Source organism: Heterodontus francisci, chromosome X, assembly GCF_036365525.1.
Source record: "Heterodontus francisci isolate sHetFra1 chromosome X, sHetFra1.hap1, whole genome shotgun sequence".
Lineage (NCBI taxonomy): Eukaryota > Metazoa > Chordata > Chondrichthyes > Heterodontiformes > Heterodontidae > Heterodontus > Heterodontus francisci.
This window is the reverse complement of record NC_090421.1, coordinates 16,432,795-16,460,254: the sequence shown is the minus strand read 5'-3', so window position 1 is coordinate 16,460,254 and position 27,460 is coordinate 16,432,795. Positions and strand designations below refer to the sequence as shown.

At 44.1% G+C, this 27,460-nt stretch overlaps 1 protein-coding gene across 3 annotated transcripts in view; it reads left to right on the top strand.

The window, feature by feature from the left end:
- spryd3 (SPRY domain containing 3) overlaps positions 1-27,460 on the top strand; it is a 312,897-nt gene that overhangs the window by 26,431 nt on the left and 259,006 nt on the right. For all 3 annotated transcript variants that reach the window (XM_068025007.1, XM_068025008.1, XM_068025006.1), the window contains exons 4-6: positions 1,881-2,005; positions 4,822-4,957; positions 12,423-12,611. In XM_068025007.1, coding sequence (XP_067881108.1) covers positions 1,881-2,005; positions 4,822-4,957; positions 12,423-12,611 — 450 coding nt within the window. The remainder of the gene's footprint in view (positions 1-1,880; positions 2,006-4,821; positions 4,958-12,422; positions 12,612-27,460) is intronic.

Below are 27,460 nucleotides of genomic sequence, written 5' to 3'. Positions count from 1 at the left end.
TCTCAATCTCAAATTCAGATATCACAGGGATAAGTTGCGATAATACACCACCTGTAGCCGTGGTGATCTTCCAGGGCAGGTCCTCTGCTCATGTCTCCACACATCACGGTCTTGCGCTTTCCTCTTCAGTTGCTTGTAAGGCCTCCCATTTTTTAACTTACTTGAGAAATGAGTGATATGACTAGAGAAAAACTACGAGGTGGTTTCCCGTTGCCTTCCTCTTGTGTGCTTTAAAGGAAACACAAGCCCTCTTCCCGAAAGATCCTCCAGCTGTAAGCAGCTGTTGTCCCTTGAGGTTCTAGCTGTTCCGCTGTCACTGCCGAAAATTTGCTGGTTCAGCTGTTGGCCATGGTTCGTAACCCTGAGCATGTGACCCTTACCTGTGGTGACTCCCAAAAGGGCAGGGAGGACCACCTGCTGAGGTCTCCAATGACCTTGCTACCCGATGTAACCACCTGTAACATAGAAAATTCCCAGGCACTTCACCGAAAAGCATAAGGAAAACATGGATACTGAGCTAAAGAAGGAGATATTAGGATGGGTGACTGAAATCTTTGTCAAAGAAGTGGGTTTTAAAAGAGGCCGGGTGGATGGAGGGATGGGGTTTAGGTGCTGAAGGCTCAGCCACCAATGGTGGGGTGAAGGGGCAGAGTCAGAGGAATGAAGATTTGAGGGAGTGGGGGTTTTATAGGGCTGGAGGCGATTAGAGATGGGGAGGGATGAGGCCATAAAGAAATGTAAACACAAGGATGAGAATTTTAAATTGGCTTCCAGTCTTCCAATACTTCCAATGTAGATTGAGTTGCCTTCCGTCTCCTTGGGTGAAGTGCTCTATCACTAGGATAGCCTCTGGAGCTCTGGCAAAGGCAGTCAACTCCCATCCTATTAGTCCAATGCTATACGACGCGGGATATTGAGCCACCCTTTTCAGAATTGGGTTCTGTTTTCTTAAGTTGTCAGTGTTTTTCTTGGTGGATATTCAGTTGTCATTCATTTCTGTCAATGATTCCTTTGGTGACCGTGCCTTCAGTTGCCTAGGCCCTAAGCTCTGGAATACCCTCCCTACACCTCTCCGTCTCTACCTCGCTTTCTCCCTTTAAGACACTCCTTAAAACCTACCTCTTTGACCAAGCTTTTGGTCATCTAACCAAATATCTCCTTTTTTTAGTTTGGTGTCATACTTTTTTATAATGCTCCTGTGAAGTGCCTTGGAACGTTTTATTATATTAAAGGTGCTATGTGTGGATGCAAGGAGTGGTTATTGCTTTCTGCCCAGTCATTTCTTTATCCAGTTGCCCACATTTCCCTAATATCATGTATCATTATCTTTTCCATAAGTCTCTTTTTTTTTGCTAACTTACCAGATGCTTTCTAAATCTCCATCAAAATCATATCACTGCATTTGCTTTATCTATTTGCTGCAAACACTTGTTTACTCTGCATTTCTATCTTCCCCAGTGCTTGGTCATTAGTGGCACTCTGGAGCTCCCTCCTTAACCTCTTCACCTTGCTATGTCTCCCTACCTTCTTAAAATCTCAAGATCCACCTCTGTGATACTGCCTTCAGTCAGCTCGCTGCCTGCCCAGTGCTCTGTACCCCTCCTGTAAAGCACCTTGGGATATTGCATTTGAAAGGCTCAATATAAATGTAAGCAGTAAGGGTTGTTTCTCACTTGAGTTTGTATCTCATTGTTGCTATCTTCTCAAGTTATAGATGCTCATTTCCCTTTGTGCCTACAGGTCATATGACGGAAAGAGATAATGCACAACATTGATGTTAGACCGTGCCTTAAGTTATGTCAGTTGATAGGAAGACTGGATATAATTGAGAAGGTGTCAGTTTGTTAATGAAATGTGAATGATTTTTTTTCTCCCTGCAGGTGTGTATCGTGGATACTGGTGTAAGAGGGACCATTGCAGTGGGATTAGTCCCTCAGTATTACAAGCTGGATCACCAGCCAGGATGGCTTCCACATTCTGTTGCCTACCATGCAGATGATGGCAAGTGAGTAATAGAGAAGAATAATTGAGATTGAAAGTAATATGAGTGAAATAGCTTTGTTTTGTTCGATTGTAGTGGAAGTAAAGTTACTGCATAAATACATTTTGCTTTATCACTCACCTAAACATCTCAAAATGCTTCAGACACAGTGACACTTTGAAGTGCAGTGACTACTGTCATGTTGCCCATTTGTACATGGAAGGTCCCCCCAAATAACAGTCATGAGATAAGTGAATGCTGTTCAGTCCTCTGGTACACATCTGTTGCTCTTGACATCAAGACAGAATTTGACTGAGTGTGGCATCAAGGAGCCTGAGTAAAACTGAAGTCAGTGGGAATTGGGGGAAAACTCCCACTGGCTGGACTCATACCTAGCACAAAGGAAGATGGTTGTGGTTTTTGGGAGGCCAATCATCTCAGCACCACAACATCGCTGCAGGGGTTCCTCAGGGCTCTGTCTTTGGCATCTTCAGCTGCTTCATCAATGACCTTCCCTCTATCGTAGATCAGAAGTGGGGATATTTACTGATAATTGCACAGTGTTCAGTTCCATTTGCAACTCCTTAGATAGTGAAGCAGTCCGTAGCTGCATGCAGCAAGACCTGGACAGCATTGAGGCCTGGACTGATAAGTGGCAAGCAACATTCATGTCACACAAGTGCCAGGCAATGACCATCTTCAACAAGAGAGAGTCTAACCACCTCCCCATGACATTTGACAGCATTACCATCACTGAATCTCCCACCATTAACATCCTGTGAGTTACCATTAACCAGAAACTGAACTGAATCAGCTATATAAACACCGTGGCTACAAGAGCAGGACAGAGGCTGGAAATTCTGTGGTGAGTCATTCACCACCTGACTCCCCAAAGCCTGTCCACCATCTACAAGGCACAAGTCAGGACTGTGTTGGAATACTCTCCACTTGCCCGGGTGAGTGCAATGAAGAAGCTTGACACCATCCAGGACAAAGCAGCCCGCTTGATTGGCACCCCATCTACCACCTTAAAAATTCACTACCTCCACCACTGGCACACAGTGGCAGCAGTGTGTACCACTTACAAGATGCACTGGAGCAACTCGTCAAGCCTCCTTCGACAGCACCTTCCAAACCCACGATCTCCACCACCTAGAAGAAATAAGGGCAGCAGGCACATGGGAACACCACCACCTGCAAGTTCCCCTCCAAGACACACACCATCCTGACTTGGAACTGTATCACTTCAGTGATGCTGGCTCAAAATCCTGGAACTCCCTCCCTCATCGCACTGTGGGTGTACCTACAGCACATGGAGTGCAGCGGTTTAAGGTGGTGGCTCACTACCTTCTCAAGGGCAATTAGGGACAGGCAGTAAATTCTGGCCTTGCCAGTGATGTCCATATCTCATGAACAAATAATAAACCCCCCCCCCCCTCAAATATAATTTCAAGGGCCTGTGCTATTCCCCCATTTCGATCAAAATCCTTGGATGTATCCCATCAGGTCCAAGCACTTTTGCACTTCTTTAGCTTAACTAGATTCTCTAATACTTTCCTTTATTTAGAATATTCTTATCTTGCTTTAGACCAATTTGGGATTTACCTCCCCCCAATATCCTTCTCTTGTTCACACTGCAGGGAAATCCTTTTTAAGTATCCCTGCCTATTTGAGAGAAAAGTTTATCCAGCATTTAAAAAAAAAAATTATCTCCATATCCCATGTTACTTCAGGACCAGGAAGATCTCTGTTTGTTTGCATTGGTCCCTCTGAGAGCTGTAGCAAGTCCCTCACTAGTGAGTGTGTTGCAAACATTTCCCTACAACTAATCAGGATTGTCTCAACACCACTGGAAGGTTTCTTCTGAAAATGGGGCTTTTGGAAACCACTTGCACACCATTTTTAAATGGAATACTGTCTTTTCATTGCTGTGAAACATCTTTATTGGATACTTAATGTGATTAAATTGTCTTAGATGCTCCGTTTTGTGTACAGTACAGATGCAGAGATCAAACCAAGAACTGAGGAGAAGTTTTCAGTGGGACACCATAGTATCTAACCTGTCTACCTGCCCTGGGAGTGTTTGATGGGAGAGTGGGGTATGGGGAGCTTTATTGTCCATCTAATCCATAACTTGTGGGAGGTAACTGGGATGCTGGTTCTTAATGGTGTACCAACATGCTGTGTCCTGAACTAGTCAGAATCTATTTAGTTTTAGGGGTGATACTTGTTAGTTGTTTGGAAAACGGCAAAAGTCTATTTTTCAGAAACCACTCCACAAGTCAGTTGTTCCTGTTACACTCATGTGGGTTTGCTCGAGGTCCCATCCTTGTCTGCTTTTGGAGAAGAAAAAATGCGGGAGCCCTGGGTAGACCTCTATGGGAGCTGCCGCCTCATAACAAAGGATGTAAGTTGTGGGACATGCTGTGGCTTGTAGCAGCAAATCACTCTGACTTTAATACGGCCTGGGAGTAGGGTGGCTGATTTCCCTACCATCTAGGAATTGGTATGGTGCAGATGGATTGAAAAGCAGGCAGAAAACAATCTATGAAAAAGGATGTATAGCTTCCCTCCCCACCTTGTACCTTTCTCGGAGAGGTTTGCTGTACTTACGTGACTCTTGTTTTCTTCCCATCACTTTTTAAATCTGGTCTTGAGTTCATTCTAAAATCTTGGTTTTCTGACTGTTGCTGTCTTATGTAATTTCAAACTCAACCTCTAATGAGCCCAGTTGATATGTGGCAATTTTAAATGCAATGTGGAAGACATGGACTTGTGTTTTCTACTGAAAAATTCTCCAGAGCTCCTTTTTAATGAACTGATTATTTTTCGTTTTGTAGGTTGTTTAATGGAAACGGAGTGGGTCAACAGTTTGGGCCGAAGTGTTTTACAGGTGATCGAATTGGCTGTGGTGTCCACCCAGAATCCTTTGACAGAGGAATGGCAACTGTGTTTTTCACAAGAAACGGAAAAGAGGTGGGGAGAGTATACTTCCTTGTAATTGAGTATGCAGTTAAAGCATATTCATAGTTCCACTGTTCTACAGGTCCATGACCTGTATTCAGAAATCTGAATGAGAATTTGTTAACCAATGAGTTTGTGTTGTTCAGGATTTGGCAATCAAACAAGTTAAAAGAATGCATAATGATGCTTTGTGAATTGTTGTCGATGATAGCAATGATTTAAAGACTGCAACATTTTTCAGAACTTCTATTTCTGCACAATACTTGTTGAACAAATGAATGCCCCTGCATTGCCCAAACTTTGTCTGGTCCCACAGATAACCTACACATTTTTGAAAGTAAGGTTTGGAATTTTTGATATTGAATTGAACTGAAGGTGTGTGTGTTAATAGGAAGAACTGGTTTAACTGATATCAGCGTTTGTAATGTATTAGCGATGGCGGGTGTAATGTGAAGTTTGAGACAATGTATAATCAGTCATGATCCAGAATAATTTGATTGGAAGTCTTGCTGGTAGTGCTTGGCCTGTTCGGCGCAGCTTTGTCCTACAGTCTGTGTAGTATAAGATAGTCGCTAACAAATCCAATTCAGGAGAAACTATTTACTCAGTGTGTTGAGAACGTGGAACTTGCTATTGCAGGGAGTAGTTGAGGTGAATAGCATAGATGCATTGAGGGCAAGCTTGATAGGTGCTTGAGGGAGATAGAAATAGAAGGATATGATAGGGTTAGATGAAGAGTGGTAGGAGGAGGCTTATATGGAGCATAAGCACTGTCATGGACCTGTTGGGCTAAATGGCCTGTTCCTGTGCTAAGCATTCTGCGTAATTTGTGCGAGGATCACTCTGGTCAGCTGTATGTCATTTGTAAGGTTGGGGCTCCATGGCAACAGTTCCTGAATTCAGTTTTCTGAATTAGAACATAGGAACAGGAGTAGACCATTCAGCCCCTTGAGCCTGTACATTCATTCACTGATCATATATCCTAACACCATCCACGCGCCTTGGCTCCATATCCCTTAATACCCTTGGCTAGTAAAAATCTATCGATCTTAGATTTAAAATTATCAGTTGGCCATTCAAATGTAACCCCTGTAAAATAAAACTGATTTGCGACGAGTACCATCTTGTACCCATGATTGATACAAATATTTCTTGTTCCAAACACTGTTGTCATAGGAACACAATATTGCGGATGCAATGCCTGTTTTGTCTTGCAAACAGTCTGGAAATATATGAACAACTTTGGCTATAACTTTTAAAAAAAAATGTTGGGTAGTTTCAAAAACTTCATCCATTTTTTCTCTCAATGGAACAAGTTCAATGATTTCCTTAAGGTCATAACTTGCCAAACGTAAAAATGCAGAAAAGGGGGAAAAAACCCTGGGTAGTTAGAATTAGCAGCATCGAAACCCTGCAATTCTGCAGCATTGGGTGAAATAGCAGCCACTGAGTTGGCGAAAGCTATGGTTTGATTTGGCAAGTCTGCAGATGAGGCACACGGTGCCTGCACCAGAGGACCTGGTCAGCTGACTTCTGCTGAAGAAGGCAGTTGTACAGACAGTGGCACGGTTACTTGGACATGTTGGGGGAGCTGTATCTTTGCTTCTCTGGTGAAGTGTAAGTGGCAATCGGGGGGCTGCTGTTACCTGTAGGCAAGTCTTGTCCATGACTGAGATTGCTCTGCTGTGGTGCTAGAACACATGACTGTCTCGAACTTCAATGGCACTTGGTCCCTTCAAGCTGCCCTGGATGAATGTGTCAGTTGAACCAGTATGCATTGCACTGCTGCGCATATCAGGTCACAGATTCTTTGCGAAGATGAAGGTCTTGATAATATTTTGAAAGGAAAGCAAAGCAAGTGAGAACTCTATCAGAATGGCTGGCCTTGTAGGAGTGCAGGTCGCCACTGATCAAACCCATGTGGCCATATGGGTTTTATGACTAGAAAGGGTTTCCATTCCATCAATTTGCCGGTTGCCTGTCAGCATAAAAATGGCAGCATGCAGGTAGATGCCAGGTACTCTGGAAACTGACTAGATACATTCTTTCTAGTTAGATTAGGGCCAATCAAGGATAGTAGTGGGAAGTTGTGTGTGGAATCAGAGGAGATAGGGGAAGCGTTAAATGAATATTTTTCGTCAGTATTTACAGTAGAGAAAGAAAATGTTGTCGAGGAGAATACTGAGATTCAGACTACTAGGCTAGATGGGATTGAGGTTCACAAGGAGGAGGTGTTAGCAATTTTGGAAAGTGTGAAAATAGATAAGTCCCCTGGGCCAGATGGGATTTATCCTAGGATTCTCTGGGAAGCCAGGGAGGAGATTGCAGAGCCTTTGTCCTTGATCTTTATGTCGTCATTGTCGACAGGAATAGTGCCAGAAGACTGGAGGTTAGCAAATGTTGTCCCCTTGTTCAAGAAGGGGAGTAGAGACAGCCCTGGTAATTATAGACCTGTGAGCCTTACTTCGGTTGTGGGTGAAATGTTGGAAAAGGTTATAAGAGACAGGATTTATAATCATCTTGAAAAGAATAAGTTCATTAGCGATAGTCGGCACGGTTTTGTGAAGGGGAGGTCGTGCCTCACAAACCTTATTGAGTTTTTCGAGAAGGTGACTAAACAGGTGGATGAGGGTAAAGCAGTGGATGTGGTGTATATGGATTTCAGTAAGGCGTTTGATAAGGTTCCCCACGGTAGGCTATTGCAGAAAATACGGAAGTATGGGGTTGAAGGTGATTTAGAGCTTTGGATCAGAAATTGGCTAGCTGAAAGAAGACAGAGGGTGGTGGTTGATGGCAAATGTTCATCCTGGAGTTTAGTTACTAGTGGTGTACCGCAAGGATCTGTTTTGGGGCCACTGCTGTTTGTCATTTTTATAAATGACCTGGAAGAGGGTGTGGAAGGGTGGGTTAGTAAATTTGCGGATGGCACGAAGGTCGGTGGAGTTGTGGATAGTGCCGAAGGATGTTGTAGGGTACAGAGGGACATAGATAGGCCGCAGAGCTGGGCTGAGAGATGGCAAATGGAGTTTAATGCGGAAAAGTGTGAGGTGATTCACTTTGGAAGGAGTAACAGGAATGCAGAGTACTGGGCTAATGGGAAGATTCTTGGTAGTGTAGATGAACAGAGAGATCTTGGTGTCCAGATACATAAATCCCTGAAAGTTGCTACCCAGGTTAATAGGGCTGTTAAGAAGGCATATGGTGTGTTAGCTTTTATTAGTAGGGGGATCGAGTTTCGGAGCCACGAGGTCATGCTGCAGCTGTACAAAACTCTGGTGAGGCCGCACCTGGAGTATTGCATGCAGTTCTGGTCACCGCATTATAGGAAGAATGTGGAAGCTTTGGAAAGGGTGCAGAGGAGATTTACTAGGATGTTGCCTGGTATGGAGGGAAGGTCTTACGAGGAAAGGCTGAGGGACTTGAGGTTGTTTTCGTTGGAGAGAAGGATGAGGAGAGGTGACTTAATAGAGACATATAAGATGATCACAGGGTTAGATAGGGTGGATAGTGAGAGTCTTTTTCCTCGGATGGTGATGGCAAACACGAGGGGACATAGCTTTAAGTTGAGGGGTGATAGATATCGGACAGATGTTAGAGGTAGTTTCTTTACTCAGAGAGTAGTCGGGGCGTGGAACGCCCTGCCTGCAACAGTAGTAGACTCGCCAACTTTAAGGGCATTTAAGTGGTCATTGGATAGACATATGGATGAAAATGGAATAGTGTAGGTCAGATGGTTTCACAGGTCGGCGCAACATCGAGGGCCGAAGGGCCTGTACTGCGCTGTAATGTTCTCATTCTAATTCTAATACACCAGTGTACGGTACTACCATTATTTCGAGTCGGTTCCACCTTTAATAAATGGATCCTGGTTGAAAGGAATACCCACTCAAGCTGTGGCTGATGACACCAGAATCCAAGAACTCTAGCAGATTAGTTAAGCACACATTTCCACAAGGGTACAATTTGAGCTTGAATATGACTAATGAAAAAGATTCTGTTGCCTGTATTGGTCTGGGTAAATCCTGCTGTATGGCCTTGAAATGGTCCCCAAAAGGATAGTGTGCAGGATCGAGAGTTCACACTACCTGAGTAGCTCTGTCCTGAGCTGTCTGTGGGATCAGCACATGATGAGTTCAAACTGCTTTCTGCTGAACACGGGATGCATTGTGTAAGTGGCCCTAAGGTAAGGATGTTTTCTCATGACGGGGTGGGGGGGTGGAATGTGTGAAAGTCATTCATCCATGTCTCTGATGCTGAGAGGATGTTTCCCCCTTGTGGGGGAGTCTAGAACTAGGGGACACAATTTAAAAATTAGGCGTCTCCCCTTTAAGATTGAGATGTGGAGAATTTTTTTTCTGAGTGTCATTAGTCTGTGGAATTCTCTTCCCCAGAGAGCAGTAGAGGCTGAGTCATTGAATATATTCAGGGCTGCGTTAGATAAATTATTGATCGACAAGGGAGTCAAGGGTTATTGGGGGGCAGACAGGGAAGTGGAGTTGAGGCTACAATCAGATCAGCCATGATCTTATCAAATGGTGGAGCAGGCTTGAGGTGCCAAGTGGCCTACTCCTGCTCCTAATTCTTGTGTTCTTTTGTTCTGATGGTCTGGAAGAGGTTAATCTGGTAACTTGTGTTTATAGTAATAAAATGTTGGGAAGAATTTGTGAGGGCGATGTAAACATGGTAACAGAGTGGTTCAAAGAGATTGAGTAGAGTTAAGTGTATTTTGCTGGATCCGTGTTATTTTGATGTCACTTATGTATCTTTGTACTATGATTTAGTGGTATGCATGGAATCTAGAGATCAAAGGTAGAATTAGTATGAGTTGTGAGTGAACCACTGTATGTTGTATTCATACTGGAAATGGAAGTGTGATGTATCTGAGCACGCATACTGGATTGTGTCATATCATGTCTCATTAAAAACCTTACCAAACTGAACACACATGCTGGATTATGTAGTGTGGTGTCTCAGTGTATACCTGATCTTGCATTGTTGTCACTGCATGTCTGTGTACTCCACTGTAAAGTAATAAAACGAATTAGAACAAGAAAGCAGTCCAACAGTGTGCTGCATAATTGTTATCATGCAAGAGCTCACCATGCAGTGAATTCAAGAGGAGGGTGAATAGAGGGCCCAAAGAGCATCAACTTATTAACATTGGAGCCCAAGGTCTCCATGCCATCAGTTATGATGCAAGTCTGCAATACCTATGGAACAGAATGCGAAGATGTTATTGCAATCAGAAACATTCCTTGTGATAAATTTCAGTTACCAACACGCCATGCTATGTTGTGATCTTTTATGGTTCCTATTAACAGTGGTTGACATGTTTTTGAGGGAAGAAAAAGCAGCAAGGATAGCTATAAGCTGAGTGATGTTGGTGATGGGCTCTATGGAGTGGCAGCCTGCTAGCTCCAGAATGAATATTCTGAGGATTGTGATCAGCTGCGTTACTGACAGTTACCAGCCTCTGTCTTCAATTGTGAGCTTTTACCTGCAATCCTGAAGAGACTGGTGAAGTGCTGTTTGTTGAGCTTTACTATTGCTATATGATTAACCATTGTTTTTTCCAAAGCAATAGTGCAAGAACATGTAGCATGCGCATGGTTGCTGGAATCTTTGAATAGAGCTACCCACCATCAGTGAACGGTTTGGTTGGAATATGAAAGGTGTGTTAGGCATAAATATGGGTTGACCTGTGATCATGTTAGAGAGAGCAAAGGGTGAGCTGATGTCCCATGTGAGCATGCAGCTGGTTGAGGTGGATTGTATGTTGCAGTCCCATACCATTCCACCTGAAACCAGCACATCTGCCAGACACCCTGGCAACTTCTGCGAGGTGTAAAACCTTTTGCGCATCCGTGACAATGACCGTAGACACTGTGATAACCTGCACTCCCAACACTTCCTATGTAGTCTGGACCATTGCCTTCTGCCCCAGCTAATTCTCCTTACATTATCTCCAGGACTTTCTCAAAAATGGGAACAGTTCCTTCCTTCTGTGGGGCCTTGCAGAAATGCAGTTTTTAAAAAAATGGTAAAACAGTCCATTTCCACAGCAAAGGAAGTATAAGACACTGCAGCTGGTGCTGCTGCTGATGTCCTCTCTGCCACGCTCCCAGCAATAGTCTAATCAGCAGTAAGGGTGTTAAATAATTTTTCAAATGAAGCAACTTTTGAAATGATAGCAGAGATCATCTGGTTGCTCTGACGCTATGCTTCCATCAAAATACTTCAAATTTCTCATATTGATTATTTTTCATCCGGTTTTGTCCTTTCCGCTGGTACTGTACGGGTTTGAGGCTGTGATGTGTTCTTTTCATCATAATGTTTTACTGTCTTGGGGTGAAGAAGACTGCATGGCATCAATCAAGTAGAAACAATTTTAGTCTGTATCTAATCTGTGCTGTATCTGGCCTGGGAGTGTTTGATGGGACTGTGTTGAATAAAGCCTGGCTCAGGTATAAAATTAAAACCTGACCCGGGCCCAACCCGACAACAGCCAACCCAAACCCGACCTGGACCCGAGTCTTTTAATTTTTTTAAATGCCCGACCCGAAAATAACAAACATATTATTGAAACAGAAAAAAATTGTAGATTAAAACGCAAACAATATGAAACAAAACAGTACAGTCTAGTCCGACCCGATCCGAGCCCGGATGCTGGACTCAGAATACAGACCTGACCCGAATCTGACACATGTGGCCAGGTTCGGGTCAGGTAGCCAGGCTTTAGTGTTGAAGGAGCCTTTACGCTAACCTGCTGTCAAAAGCAAAACTAACAATTCTGAAGCAAAGAACCAGAATTTTTTTTTTTTGCAAACCCAACTTATATACTTTATTCCAGTTGTTCATGTACCATTTATGTTTTTAAACGGCTAACATAGGTGGAAGTGCAAAGGGGGCAGAGAAATGGCTCCTGATGTGAAGAACCATCTATTCTGTGCTGTTTCTCACTGAAGGTACATTTGAGAGAAGGACCTCATAGAAGTAACTATAGATTAATGTGAATTTTGCAAATGCATCAGGGTTCGGGCTGTTTGGAAATTCAGCTACTGAATTGTTTCAATTGCCTGTCCTTTATTAAAGGGGATGGCATTGGAAGGACTGAAGGTGAAATATCTTGGACGCGAAGCCCCTGCATGTTTTGTTAAAAAATCGACTGCAGCTGTCAACCAATCTTGGTTGTTATCTTTATGTAATATCCATAATGGGGACATGGATCAAAGGAACGTAAATGGAGTTGAGGTACAGATCAGTCATGATTTGATTGAATGACAGAACTGTCACAAGGGACTGAATGGCCTAATCCTGTCACTATGTTCCTATCACATGGATCTCCAGTTAAGCATTGAGTAATGTACCTTTTTTCCTGTTTGTAAGTTGGATTGGTACTGTTTGATTTTAGCATAGTTGTGTTGGTATAACATGTCTATATGAAAGACTGGAACCTTTCCTTTTTATATTTGTATAGGTGGGGTCTGTAGTTATGGCCATGTCTCCAGATGGATTGTTCCCAGCAGTTGGAATGCACTCTCTTGGAGAAGAAGTTCGCATTGACCTTCAGGTAGAATGGGGCCTGGATGAGGATGACAGTGTCATGATGGTTGACAGCCATGAAGACGAATGGGGCCGTTTACACGATGTTAAAGTTTGTGGAACAGTAAGTAACTTTTCCAGGAATATATTCCACAAGGTTTATCTTTGTATCAGGAAATATTGTAGAATAATGTGTTGGGAAAACCTGTCAGTGGGGCAAAGAAGTGATGTGTATATTCATAATGGCTTTAATCATAGATTGTGGAGTTCATCATAAGTTGCCTTGATATTTAGTTTTGAAAGATCAGATTGCATTTATTTGATGGTGTCCGGTGACTCAATCTTCAATTTTGAAAATGTTAATTTTTGCGAAGCCAGCTGTGCAGAAGTCCATTACCTCCCTTGGTGGGGCAGCATGGTGTTGGAGAGAGGGGACATATTTTGAGTTTATTTCCTGTTCCCATTAATTTGCATATATCTTTATTTGCTGATATATGACCCTGGGGGCTTGGCTTAAACGCACAGGTACTAGTCAGTTAAAACCAAACTCTGTCCCTCCGTTGAGTCGCTGATCTCTGAAGGACCAATCCCTTGCTGCATGGTCTATTCAGATTCCCTTTGTTTCCTTTCACCGCACCCTCAATAAAATTAGAACTTTTGCAAGCAAGATGTAAATGTGTGGTTACGTCTTTTTGAGTTGAGGTATTTTAGTGAACATACTGGAAGCTGTGAAATCAAACTTCAGCTTTTTCTGTACCTCTGTATGTTTGAACTTTTAAAATTTGTTCTTGGGAATATGGGTGACATGGCAAGGCAGTCTTTATTGCCTGTGCTGAGCATTAAGAGTCGGCTATGCAGTGTGGGACTGGAGTCATGTGTAGGCCAGACTGGGTTAAGGTGATCATTCCCCTCCCAGAAAGACATTAATGAATCACTTGGGTTTTTGCAGCAATCCGGCAGCTTTCATGGTCACTTCTGGTGGCAGCCCACAAATTATTTAAATTCATTGTCGCCACTTGCCATGGTGGGATTTGAACTCATTACCTCTGGGTTGCTGGTCTAATACCATAACCAGTGGGCTGCCGTAGCCTATTACATTGCTCTACTTCTCTCTTGAGTTGACGTGTTCTTGCGAACATACTGGAAGCTATGAAATCAAACCAGGATGACCACATTTATATTCTCCATAACATCAGAGACTTATTGATTTGTTAAGCAAGAAAAACATGTCATGGGTCATTCTTAGAATTTAACATTTTCATCTTATTATTTAAGTTTTGAAATCAAAAGACTTGTCTTGTATTTCAGAGGCATCCAATTGTAAAGAAGATTGGGGTAAACAGAATTTCTCATGCTATGCATTCAAAATATTCTCGAAATTCTGTTAGTTGTTTATTATTAGATATTAGCTGAAACTAAATATGGAAAAAGTGTGAGTGTCCTGAAGTACAACACACAGCACCTTATGTGGGCAACAATGAGGATATTAGATCAATTATAGATATTAAAAATTAAATGAACTCATCTTCACTTTCTCTGTTTTAGTAAAAATACTCCGTTTCTTCTGATAAATAAAGCCAGGGATGATCTTAGTGAATCTCTCTAGCACTTTTTCCATGACCTTGACATTTTTCCTAAAGACAGATCTAAGATAGTCATGAATAAATCCAATTGGGAATTCAGGAGAAACTTCTTTACCAGAGAGTTATGTGAATGTGGAATTCGCTAGCACAGGGAGTAGTTGAGCAGAATGGCATAGATGCATTTTAGGGTAAGCGAGATAATCTTTCTACTAATCACTTCAAATCTATGCCCCTAGTCACTGACCTCTCTGCTAAGGTGAATAGATCCTTCACCTCCACTCTATCCAGGCCCCTCTCAATTTTGTGCATTTCAGTCAAATCTCCCCTCAGCCTTCTCTGTTCCAAGGAGAACAACCCCAGCCTATCCAATCTTTCCTCATAGCTGCATTTTTCCAGTTCTAGCAACATCCTCGTAAATCTCCTCTGTACTCTCTCTAGTGCAATTACATCCTTTCTGTAATGAGGTGACCAGAACTGCACTCAGTATCCAAGTTGTTGTCTAACCAATGAGTTACGGATCCAGCATAACCTCCCTGCTCTTATATTCTATGCCTCAGCTAATAAAGGAAAGGATTCCATATGCCTTCTTAACCACTTTATCGACCTGTCCTCCTACTTCAGGGATCTGTGGACAGAGACTCCAAGGTCCCTTACGTCCTCTACACCTCTCAGTATTCTCCTATTAATCGTGTATTCCTTTGCCTTGTTTGACCTCCCCAAATGCATCACCTCACACTTCGGGTTGAATTCCATTTGCCACTTTTCTGTCCACCTGACCAGTCCATCGATATCTTTCGGCAGTCTACAGCTATCCTCCTCGCTATCTACCACATGGCCAATCTTTGTGCTGTCTGCAAACCTCTTGATCATGTCCCCTACATTTATGTTCAGATTGTCACCACAAAAAACAGGGGACCCAGTCCTGAGCTCTGCGGAACTCCACTGGAAACAGCCCTCCAGTCGCAAAAAGACCTGTCAACAATTACCCTGTGATTCCTGCCACTGAGCCAATTTTGTATCCACCTTGCTGCAATTCCCTAGATCCCATGGGATTTTATTTTTTTAAGCAGTCTGCCATGTAGGACCTTGTCAAAAGCCTTGCTAAAATCCATGTAGACCACATCAACTGCACTACCTTCATCAATCTTCCTTGTTCTTCAAAAAATTCAATCAAGTTAGTCAGACAAGATCTTCCCTTAACAAATCCATGCTGACTATCCTTGATTTAATCTGTGCCCTTCTAAGTGACAGTTTATCCTGTCTCAGAATTGATTCCAATAATTTGCCCACTACTTAGGTTAGACTGACTGGCCTGTAATTATTTGGTCTATCCCTCGCTCACTTTTTAAACATTGACCAAATCAGAGTTCATTCCTCCGGTGCATGAACTCTCCTGTTATGGCCTAATATTATTTTGGATAACCTTAATGCTTTTGTCACTGCTACCAGGCTTGGCAGATTATTTCAAACATTTCATTTTCCTCTAATTTCTTTTAAAAAAGGGTTCTCTTGATATCAAAAATTAACTTTTTTTTACCAATTTCCATTTCTTTCCTCTGGTTGTCTTATCCCAACTCACTTTGTGGTGATATCCTGGGTTTACCTTGTCTGCTTTGTAATGCTTTATTTACATTGATGAGATTCCCCTCTGAACACCTTCCTTTCCAGACAATGGGTTGTGAGACTGGGAGGTGCGGTATGGCGAGAGGCTCCATAAGTTGGCCATGGTTTGAAAGCAATTTGCAGTATTGCATGATTTTTGAAAATCCCACAAGAAATCAATGTTTAAATTGCAAAAGATACTCCAACCTCATCTTGTTTGGGTACCAGTCTCATGAGCATCTTGCGTCTATTTCTGCAGACTTCCCCATAACCTCCTTTTGATATTATCATAAAATATTAGTTTAGGTCTTCAATTCAATTCACTATCACTTGGCTTCTGTAACACAGTCAGGGGTAGAAGGTAGCTGCTGTTTGTCTGTTGCAATTGTCCTGTCTCTTCCCACTAATGGTAGTTTTACTGTATGAATAAAAGGGAAGGCAGAGTTGGCACTGGACAATGTCGTCCTGGACCTTTTGAAATTGAAGTTTTTTTGAGACATGGTGATAGAAATGAAGCACAATGTTCGAAGTGTGGTTTAAATAGCGCATTGTAAATAAGCATAACGTTTTAGTTGTTGGTCTCCTATCTGTCTCCTTCAAGCATAACACTTGAAAAAAAACTTCTTCATAAAGACTTTTATCTCTACTCTAATTTTAAGAATTGGAAATAAAAGCTAATGTTTTTATTTATGCTTGAGGGAAATGGGCGACAGAACAGACCCAAATCTTGAAGTTGACTTGGCGCTGTGGTGATGAAAAATAAATGCCAAGACAACTTTGATATCGAGAGTCTGATACAAAGTTCCAGCTTAACCACTGCTGTTCATAGTCAGAGTTGGAACTGGGTTTCTATTGATACCTGTAATCTGTTAAAGGAAAGTGGCGATGAATAGTGTAAAAGCTATGTTAGATGATGATTGCCATCTCCTAGAAAAATAAACAAGTATAAGCTCGCAGTATGCAGGCTTTTACTGCTACTGCATTTTAGACACATTACGTAACTTGCCAATCAAATGTTTAATGGTTCATTCATGACAGATGCTATGTTATGTCATTTGGAGAACATATAATGAGCTTCACGCACAGCCATGATTAAGTTCGTGGTTTCTAAGTGAGGTAAGGTTCGACCAATGGCACCTTTTTAAAACCTGTGTTTATTTTTATGAGTCAGCAGTGCAGATTAGCACATGCCCTTACTTGAGTTGTTGTCAGTTATATTTTAACATTGTTTTGGGCTGTCACTTGGTTACAGTGGCTGTAGAGACCAAAGAGCAGGTGTGAATATTGATTATTTTTAATCCAGAAAGGAAGGCAAGCATCATTTTGGAAATGGTATCAATCAAAACTTGAATTTTGCTCTTAAAACTAAGAGCTAAGGCAAATTTATATCTTTCATTTATTTTCAAAATACTTATTCTCCAATCACACTCTGGGACTGGGTGGTACAGTGAGTTATCACACTGTCCTTTCACACTCTGGGACTGGGTGGTACAGTGGGTGATCACACTGCTCTTTCACACTCTGGGACTGAGTGGTACAGTGAGTGATCACACTGTCCTTTGACACTCTGGGACTAGGTGGTACAGCGGGTGATCACACTGTCCTTTCACACTCTGGGACTGGGTGGTACAGTGAGTTATCACACTGCTGTTCCAGACTCTGGGACTGGGTGATCACACTGTCCTTTCACCCTATGGGACTGGGTGGTACAGTGGGTTATCACACTGCTGTTCCAGACTCTGGGACTGGGTGATCACGCTGTCCTTTCACACTCCGGGACTGGGTGGTATAGTGGGTGATCACACTGTCCTTTCACACTCTGGGACTGGGTGGTACAGTGGGTTATCACACTGTCCTTTCACATTCTGGGACTGGGTGGCACAGTGGGTGATCACACTGTCCTTTGACACTCTGGGACTAGGTGGTACTGTGGGTGATCACACTGTCCTTTCACACTCTGGGACTGGGTGGTACAGTGGGTTATCACACTGTCCTTTCACACTCTGGGACTGGGTGGTACAGTGGATTATCTCACTGTCCTTTGACACTCTGGGGCTAGGTGGTACAGTGGGTGATCACACTGTCCTTTCACACTCTGGGACTGGGTGGTACAGTGGATTATCTCACTGTCCTTTGACACTCTGGGACTGGGTACAGTGAGTTATCACACTGTCCTTTCCCACTCTAGGACTGGGTGGTACAGTAGGTTATCACACTGTCCTTTCACACTCTGGGACTGGGTGGTACAGTGAGTTATCACACTGTCACTTGACACTCTGGGAGTAGGTGGTAGAGTGAGTTATCACACTGTCCTTTGACACTCTGGGGCTAGGTGGTACAGTGGGTGATCACATTGTCCTTTCACACTCTGGGACTAGGTGGTACAGTGAGTTATCACATTGTCCTTTCACACTCTGGGACTAGGTGGTACAATGAGTTATCACACTGTCCTTTCACACTCTGGGACTGGGTGGTACAGTGGGTGATCACACTGCCCTTTCACACTCTGGGACTGAGTGGTACTGTGGGTGATCACACTGACCTTTCACTCTCTGGGACTGGGTGGTACAGTGGGTGATCACACTGTCCTTTCACACTCTGGGACTGGGTGATCACACTGCCCTTTCACACTCTGGGACTGTGTGGTACTGTGGGTGATCACACTGACCTTTCACTCTCTGAGGACTGGGTGGTACAGTGGGTGATCACACTGTCCTTTCACACTCTGGGACTGGGTGGTACAGTGGGTGATCACACTGTCCTTTGACACTCTGGGACTGGGTGGTACAGTGGATTATCACACTGTTCTTTCACCCTATGGGACTGGGTGGTGCAGTGGGTTATCACACTGCTGTTCCAGACTCTGGGACTGGGTGATCACGCTGTCCTTTCACACTCCGGGACTGGGTGGTATAGTGGGTGATCACACTGTCCTTTCACATTCTGGGACTGGGTGGTACAGTGGGTTATCACACTGTCCTTTCACATTCTGGGACTGGGTGGTACAGTGGGTGATCACACTGTCCTTTCACACTCTGGGACTGGGTGGTACAGTGGGTTATCACACTGTCCTTTCACATTCTGGGACTGGATGGTACAGTGGGTTATAACACTGTCCTTTCACATTCTGGGACTGGGTGGTACAGTGGGTTATAACACTGTCCTTTCACACTCTGGGACTGGGTGGTATAGTGGGTGATCACACTGTCCTTTCACACTCTGGGACTGGGTGGTACAGTGGGTTATCACACTGTCCTTTCACATTCTGGGACTGGGTGGTACAGTGGGTTATAACACTGTCCTTTCACACTCTGGGACTGGGTAAAGTGGGTTATCACACGTCCTTTCACACTGATACTGGATTGCAATGCCTTGTATGCATTAGCCATGTTCTAATTGAATGGTGTGACAGACTCCAGAAACTTAGATCTTCTGTTCCTGTGTTTGCCATATGTTGAATGCATTAAATTGATACCGATCTTTTATGCTCTCAACTAAAACTATATTTGCATCCTGTTGGTCCTTATTTTCCTCTTGCCATTTAGCCACTGGTGCTAGTGTGGAAGCGCTTGTGTATGTCACAGGGGTACTTGATAACTGTCGGTCAAAAGTTCATGATCCCAATTGGTGTCTTATTCCGGGTCTGCTTTAAAGCTCCTTGTGCTTATTTTGAAAGAGCCAATACTTGGCAGCCAATTGAATGTCTTGCATTCTTTCTGCCTTTTTTCATTTGTAGTACAAAGGTGCCTTTATATGATAATTTTAGGGTGTCCACGTCAGGCCTGGTGTATTGTAAATTTCATTTGTTATCATGATGTTGATCAAAAAAATTCAATGTTCCTCGCAGAACAAAAGTATTAGAATATATCCTTGCACTTGAAAGGCAGGCTGGGTGGTGGGGAGTTGAGGAGTGGGCAGGGGCATGAGGCAGGGGATTTGATGAGAGGAAATACCCTAATTTAGAGTAACTGTCCAGATGGTGGTATTGGCAGGGATAAATATGATGAGGGGGACATGGGGGGTTGGATTTAGTGTTGCAATGTGTCCTTCTGCTCTGTAGCACTGGCCTTGTGAGAATCTGAGTAAATTAAAACTGAGACCATCTCATGGGATAATTAGGTATGTATGTGTCTAGTCCAACAAAATGAAAAGTGAGCCAGTACTGAATGAAACTGGGAAATGTCAAGGAGAACATTCGTTGTTTTTTCGTGCAAATGAAAAGAGCAGTGGGATATTGTTATTAGAGGCTCTACTATAAGCATAGCTATTTTCTCTCTGGGCTCAGTAGATCACTCCACTGTGGTTCATAAGAGTTCCCTTGATCACATTAATTGCAGGCTTGCTTTAAATGGGACACGTCACACTCCCTCCCTCTTGGTTTCTCTTTCACTCACTCTTTTGTGCATTTGCTTTTTCTTCACAACTTATTGCTGAAAAGAGTGTTGTATGTTAGGAAACAATACGGTGATAGCAAAGGGTGAATTCAATATGTGGGGAGGACTGGGCAGTGGGGCAGGGGGTGAGAATATTCTTTCTTTTATCGTGATTAAATGAAGCGTCCAAGTAAAGCACCTTGGCAGTTAAAACAGTGGGTTACACACCCCTGTGGAATTTCAAGAAAAGTCTTGAGAAAAAGGTTGTTTCTCATTTCTAATCCCTGACCTTTTTGGGAAAAATGTGGAAATCCTTTTTTGAAGCTAAAGTAATTATGTTTAGAATGGCTCTTAATCTGACTTGGATATTGAATAGCAATATGGGTTTGTACCAAGATTTACAGTGATGCAAAGTGCTATTCAGAGAAAACATATGCCTTGTTTGTTCCTGTCTGGGCTGTAATTAAGACTTGAATGGATTGCTTATGTTATCTGTTCTAGTTAAGGAATGCAGTGTAATTAATTTGGCATCTTTCTGGAGATAACTAGAAAAATGCTGCAGTTTTGATTTTTGCATTCATTCTTGTTATACGACACTGAAAGTGATTGTTCTAGGATTAGTTGCCTTGGTATTAAAATAAATTCATATTCACTGATGGTCAGATATACAGCATATATTCCCAAGATACACAGCTGATTAATAGGCCTATTCAAGGATCTCTCTCTTTAATATTTAACATTTTGCTTCTCCTCTCTGACCATGAATCCTGCATAGAACTGGAGAAGTATACAGTAGAGAAGAAAGCCATTCAGCCTATTGCATATGTGCTGGTTCTTTGCTAGATCAATCCAAAACTAATCCCACTGGTCCATGCTCTCCCTAATACCCTGTATAGTTTTCTGTTTCAAGTATTTCAAATCATCAATTGCAGGATGCAATGGTCTCTGCCTCAACTACTTCCGATGGCAAAGCAGTCCATGCTCCAGCCCTCAAAGTAAATATATGTAATGAGAACAAAATTGGACCCAACACTGACCTCTGGGGTACATCACTTCCAACCCTTCTCCAATCCAAGCAACACCCATTAAATCTAACCATTTGCTTCCTGTTTATCAACGAACATCCTGTTGACGCTGCAACATTTCCTCTTCGACCAATGTCTTAATTTTTGTAACAAACCTAGTGTAACGTGGGAATATAGGACTTAGGAGCAGAAGTAGGCCATTTGGCCCTTCAAGCCTTCAGTTCCAGTCTGTTTGCAACCTCGGTGTCACATTTCACCCCAAGAGGAGCTTCCGACCTCATTGGCGTTAAGTCCGCCTATTTCCACCTCTGTAACATTGCCCGACTCCGCCCCTGCCTCAGCTTATCTGCTGCTGAAACCCTCATTCATGCCTTTGCTACCATCAGATTTGACTATTCCAACGTACTCCTGGCTGGTCTCCCGCATTCTATCCCTCCGTAAAAGTGAGGTCATCCAAAACTCTGCTGCCCGTGACTTAACTCGCACCAAGTCCTGTTCCCCTATCACCCCTGTGTTCGCTGACCTACATTGGGCCCCCGGTCAAACAGCATCTTGATTTTAAAATTCTCATCCTTGTTTTCAAATCCCTCCATGGCCTCACCCCTCCCTATCTCTGTAATCTCCTCCAGTCCCCACAACCCTCCAAGCTGTCTGCGCTCCTCTAATTCTGGCCTCTTGAGCATCCCTGATCTTATTCACTCCACCTTCAGTTGCCTCGGCCCCAAGCTCTGGAATTCCCTCCCTAAACCTCTCGTCTCCAACTCATTTTCCTCCTTTAAGACACTCCTTAAAACCTGCCTCTTTGACCAAGCTTTTGGTCACCTGACCTAATCTCTCCTGTGGCTCGGTGCCAAATTTTGTTCCAGAATGCTCCTGTGAAGCGCCTTGGAATGTTCTGTTATGATAAAGATGCAAGATAAATATAAATTGTTGCCCATTTTTCCTTCCTATGTGCAATATTTCATAGTTCAACACAATAAGTTTCATCTGCCATTATTCTGCCAGCTTAAATATTTTGTACTACTGTGTTTTCTGACTTGCCTCCTCCAATTCCACTGTCCTTCCAAGTTTGTACCATTTGTAAACTTAAGAAATTTGCTTTGAGTTTCATCATTACATCATTTATGTGGCTAGTCTCTCTCTGCACTCTCAATGTGTGACGGGATGCTGTAGAGGGAGCATTACTCTGTATCTAACCCGTTTTTTTTTTAAATCAGAGAGCAGCCAATCCCAGTGCTGTACCTGTCCTGGGAGTGTTTGGGGGACAGTGTAGAGGGAGCTTTACTCTGTAGCTAACCCTGTGCTGTACCTGCTCTGGGAGTGTTTGATGGGTCGGTGTAGAGTAAAGGCCAGCTACCCGACCCGAACCCGACGGGACCAGATGACGTGTCGGGCTCGGGTCGGGCCGGGCCCCTCTCCTGAGTCCAGCTTTCGGGCTCAGGTCTGGGTTGACCTGGGCACACACGGTAAGTGCTCTTTTGGTAAGTATTGAAATTAAAAACTTACTTGAGTTGGGAGTCCGGGACGAAACTGAGTCTGCGCAGGAAGAGAGTGACATCATCACACATGCGCTGCAGCTTCCAGCAGGTTCTGAGTCAGAAGGTCAGACGGAACCCCCGACGGCCCGCAACCTGGACCTGTGAATTGCCACCTTGGCCAGGCCCAGGAGCAGACCGACGAGGAGATCCTCCTCCCGGCCCAAGCCCCTCCGCACCGGGTGCCCAAAGATCAGCAGCGTGGGACTGAGTGCAGCCAGAATTTGAGGAGCAGCCCCCTCAGATACTCAAAGAGGGGCTGCAACCTCGCACACTCCGTGTAAACGTGGAACACGGACTCGTCCAGGCCGCAGAAAGTACAGGAGGCCTGGGAGTCCGTGAACCTACTTAAAAGTCTATTGCACGGGAATGCTCTGTGCAGCACCCTCCATCCCAGGTCCCCGATGTAAAGGGGGAAGACTCCCGCGTAGAGAGACCTCCATCGGGGTTTCCCCTCGCCGCCAGATGGCAACGCGGACCGCCAGGGCGTGTCCGGCCGGCTGACGGGGGCAAGGAAGTGGAGAGTGTGCAGGAGCAGCCCGTACAGGAAACTCCTCCGCGCCGATTGGAATGGCACGGAGGGCATTTCCGAGAGGCGGCTCGGGTTGTGCGGGACCGGCTCCCGAGGAGGGTTTCGGGGCCTGGGTCCGATGAGCAGTTCCGGCCGAGCGGGTGTCAGCTCGGCCGGGATCGCTCCGCACTCCCGAGCCCCCTCGCCAACCGCTACTCCTCCGACCGCCGGACCGTCCCCGGAGTCGGCCGCCCGGACAGCCGAGGCACTCTCCTCCGCCGTGCTGTACCTGTCCTGGGAGTGTTTGGGGGACAGTGTAGAGGGAGCTTTACTCTGTAGCTAACCCTGTGCTGTATCTGCTCTGGGAGTGTTTGATGGGACAGTGTAGAGTAAAGGCTAGCTACCCGACCCGAACCCGACGGGACCGGATGACGTGTCGGGCTCGGGTCGGGCCGGGCCCCTCTCCTGAGTCCAGCTTTCGGGCTCAGGTCTGGGTTGACCTGGGCACACACGGTAAGTGCTCTTTTGGTAAGTATTGAAATTAAAAACTTACTTGAGTTGGGAGTCCGGGACGAAACTGAGTCTGCGCAGGAAGAGAGTGACATCATCACACATGCGCTGCAGCTTCCAGCAGGTTCTGAGTCAGAAGGTAAGTAAAGGGATGGTCGGGGAAAAATTGGAGGGATTCAGGCCTGGCTGGATCGGGCTCGGGTCCGCTGTGGTTCGGTTGGGTTTGGGTCGGGTTCTTTTTCCCCACCTGAGCAGTCCTTTCGTGTAGTGGGAGCTTTACTCTGTATCTAACACCTGCTGTACCTGTCCTGGGAGTATTTGATGGGGGACAGTGTCGAGGGAGCTTTACTCTGTATCTAACCCCCGTGCTGTACCTGTCCTGGGAGTGTTTGATGGGGACAGTGTAGAGGGAGCTTTACTCTATATCTAACCCCGTGTTGTACCTGTCCTGGGAGTGTTTGATGGGGACAGTGTAGAGGGAGCTTTACTCTGTATGTAACCCCGTGTTGTACCTGTCCTGGGAGTGTTTGATGGGGACAGTGTCGAGGGAGCTTTACTCTGTATCTAACCCCGTGCTGTAGCTGTCCTGGGAAGTGTTTGATGGGGACAGTGTAGAGGGAGCTTTACTCTGTATCTAACCCCCGTGCTGTACCTGCATTAGGAGTGTTTGGGGACAGTATAGAGGGCGCTTTACTCTGTATCTAACCCCGTGCTGTACCTGTCCTGGGAAGTGTTTGATGGGGACAGTGTAGAGGGAGCTTTACTCTGTATCTAACCCCCGTGCTGTACCTGCATTAGGAGTGTTTGATGGGGACAGTGTAGTGGGAACTTTACTCTGTATCTAACCCCCTGCTGTACCTGTCCTGGGGAGTGTTTGATGGGGACAGTGCAGAGGGAGCTTTACTCTGTATCTAACCCTGTGCTGTACCTGTCCTGGGAGTACTTTGTACTGACACTGGTAGCCTGAAATGTGTAGTGTTATATCTCTAGCACTGACTTCCCTCACTTGGATAAGGAGAAACTTTCACCAAGCTTATTTGAAAAACCCTCAATTAAATTCCAGTTTGGTATTCTGTCAGCATAGTTTTTTGGGGCAAATTGCAACTTTGCGATATAGAGAATTCAGAAAGTGATGTTGAATTGTGGGCAGGAGATTTTACATTAACTTCCCTCATTCCTCCCAGCATTATGGAACTTCATTTTTTTTATCCACGTCACTAAGCATTCCCTTCTCCTCATGCTGTTCTCCATTTGCATCAGTTTGGGGAGCCCAACTTGGGAGGAATGTTTTCTTGCTTTTTCCACTTGCCTTCCCTCTGTCCCTCAGCACCTTGTCCTGCAGGCAGACACTGTTATAAACAGTGGCAACTGTTTGTCTGAATCACCTGCTGTATTGCTTTATGGGTATTGCATGATCAGAATAGATTATTTAAAGCACACTTTAAAAAAAAAATGTTTTGAGACTTGTGGGATTTGGCAACACAAAGTGATTGTTCACGTGTCTGCTGAAGGGAGGAAGACTAATTTTAGTACACAGTAACAATTGATGAAACATGAAAATATTCGATCACGCAATGGTATTTTAAGAATAACTCCACGCCCTGTTTATGTTTTTGCCTGTTACCGTGTAAACATCTTTCTTGGCAGTATTTGGAACCACATTGCACAAGTGTCATGTGTAATACCCAGTTCTTAACCTTTTACACCCATGGGAGAGAGACTGGATCGTCTGTGACAATCGAGATAATTTCAAACATTGCAGTTTTTTTTTTCCAGAGTTTCAAATTTCAGCTGTGTGTTATGGAGAAGACATTTTACATACTTCCAAAATAAAACTTGTAGCTATTGGCAACATCCAGTAATGAAGTAGGTTAACATACTACAGAAGAATTTAAATCCATTCCAAAATGTGAAATCTAAAAATAAAAATGCTGCTCAAGGGGTTCTTCTCTGGTTCAGTCAGGGATATACAAGAAGCCAGAATTGGAGGAGCGCAGATTTCTCAAAGGGCTGTTAGGGCTGGAGGAGGTTACAGAGATGGGGAGGACCAAAACCACTGTTGTTGTTTTCTCCCTTTGTCTCATCTTTCTGAAGCAGGAGACTTGTGTTGGATACAGTGATACAATGATAGCGCCTGTCCTCTGATACCTCAGCCATGTGAGAGGCTAGACAGTGATTGATAGGTTATTCATGATGGAGGTGGTCACAGCTGACTCTAATCCTGTTCTTTCTTCATGTCTACATGTGCTCTTCTACTAGGAGTAGCTTAGAGGTGAACCTACAATGCTTGGTTCACTGGGACCCTCAGCACTCATAAACAATAGTATTTTGCCCTTGACTTTGTGTTCGGCTTCACCGACTTATTTTGTTTCGAAGAAAATTATTGTTCTTTGAAGTAATGTCTTTGCATCCAGCAGAATGCTCCTGCCTCTTGATACATTTTCTGATGCGTAAGCTCTTATCAACCAATGTTGAGATAGAACTAACCCGTGAAGGCTATAATTCCTTGCTTTAGTGATCGTCTTTCTATTCCTGAACAGCTCGCAGTATCGGAAAGCAAATTTTAGTCCCAATAACTCCACAGTTCATATAGCATGGAAAATGCAATGAGAAAATACCATTTGGCCATGGGATAATGTTAGAGTAAAGAATAAGGAGGGGGGAGAAATTTCTGAAATGTCTTCAGGAGAACTTTCTTGACCAGTATGTTCTCAGTCTAACTAAGAAGGAGGCATTGCTGGATCTGGTGCTGGGAATGAGGTGGACCAAGTGTCTGTGGGGGAGAATTTGGGTAAGATTCACTAAGGCAGTGGATGCTGACAAAATATTGGTAGAAGTGGAGATAGTAGAGCTAATGGATGGGGTGAAAATTGATGGGCACGATGGACTGAAAAGGCTGGCTTTGCTTAGAGTAGATAAGTTACCTGGTCCAGATGGCTTGCATCCCAGGTTGCGAAGGGAAGTGGGAGTGGAGATAGCAGAAGAGCTTGCCATGATCTTCCAATTTTCCCCAGATATGGGGGGAGGTGCCAGCGGATTGGAGAGTGGCAAATGTGATGCCCTTATCCAATAAAAGGTGTAAGAACCTCGCTAGTAACTACAGGCCGGTCAGTTTAACATCAGTGGTGGGTAAAGTTTTACACACAGGGAAAAAAACCACAGGCACTTGGAGAGGTTTGGGTTCAGGAGAGCCTGCACAGATTTGTAAAGGTTCATGTGCTTAGATCTTTGAAGATGGCTGGCTATATTGAAAGTTGTTAGCAAAGCATGTGGGATTTTGGGCTTCATAAACAGAGGTATTGCATGCTAAAGCAACAAAATTTTGCTGAATATTTATAAGGAACATTGTGTCCAGTTCTGGTCACCACACTTTCAGAAGATGTGAGGGTGCTTGAGAGGGTGTGGGGGAGATTTACCAGAATGGTTCCAGGGATGAGGGATTTTTGTTACAAGGTTAGGTTGGAGAAGCTGGGGTTGTTCTCCTTGGAGCAAAGGAGATTGAGGGGAGATTTGATAGAGGTGTACAAGATTTATGACAGGTTTAGCTAAGGTAGACAAAGAAAAGTTGTTCCATTAGCTGATGGTACAAGGACTAGGGGACATAGATTTAAGGTTTTGGGCAAGAGATACAGGGGGAATGTGAAGAAGAACTTCTTTACGCAGTGAATGGTAATGACCTGGAACTCGCTGCCTATGAGGGTGGTGGAAGCAGAAACGGATCAGTGGTTTTGAAAGGAAATTGGATGGGCACTTGAGGGAAATAAACTTGCAGGGCTACGGGGATAGAGCGGAGGATTGAGACTGATTGAATTGCTCTACAGAGAGCAGGCATGG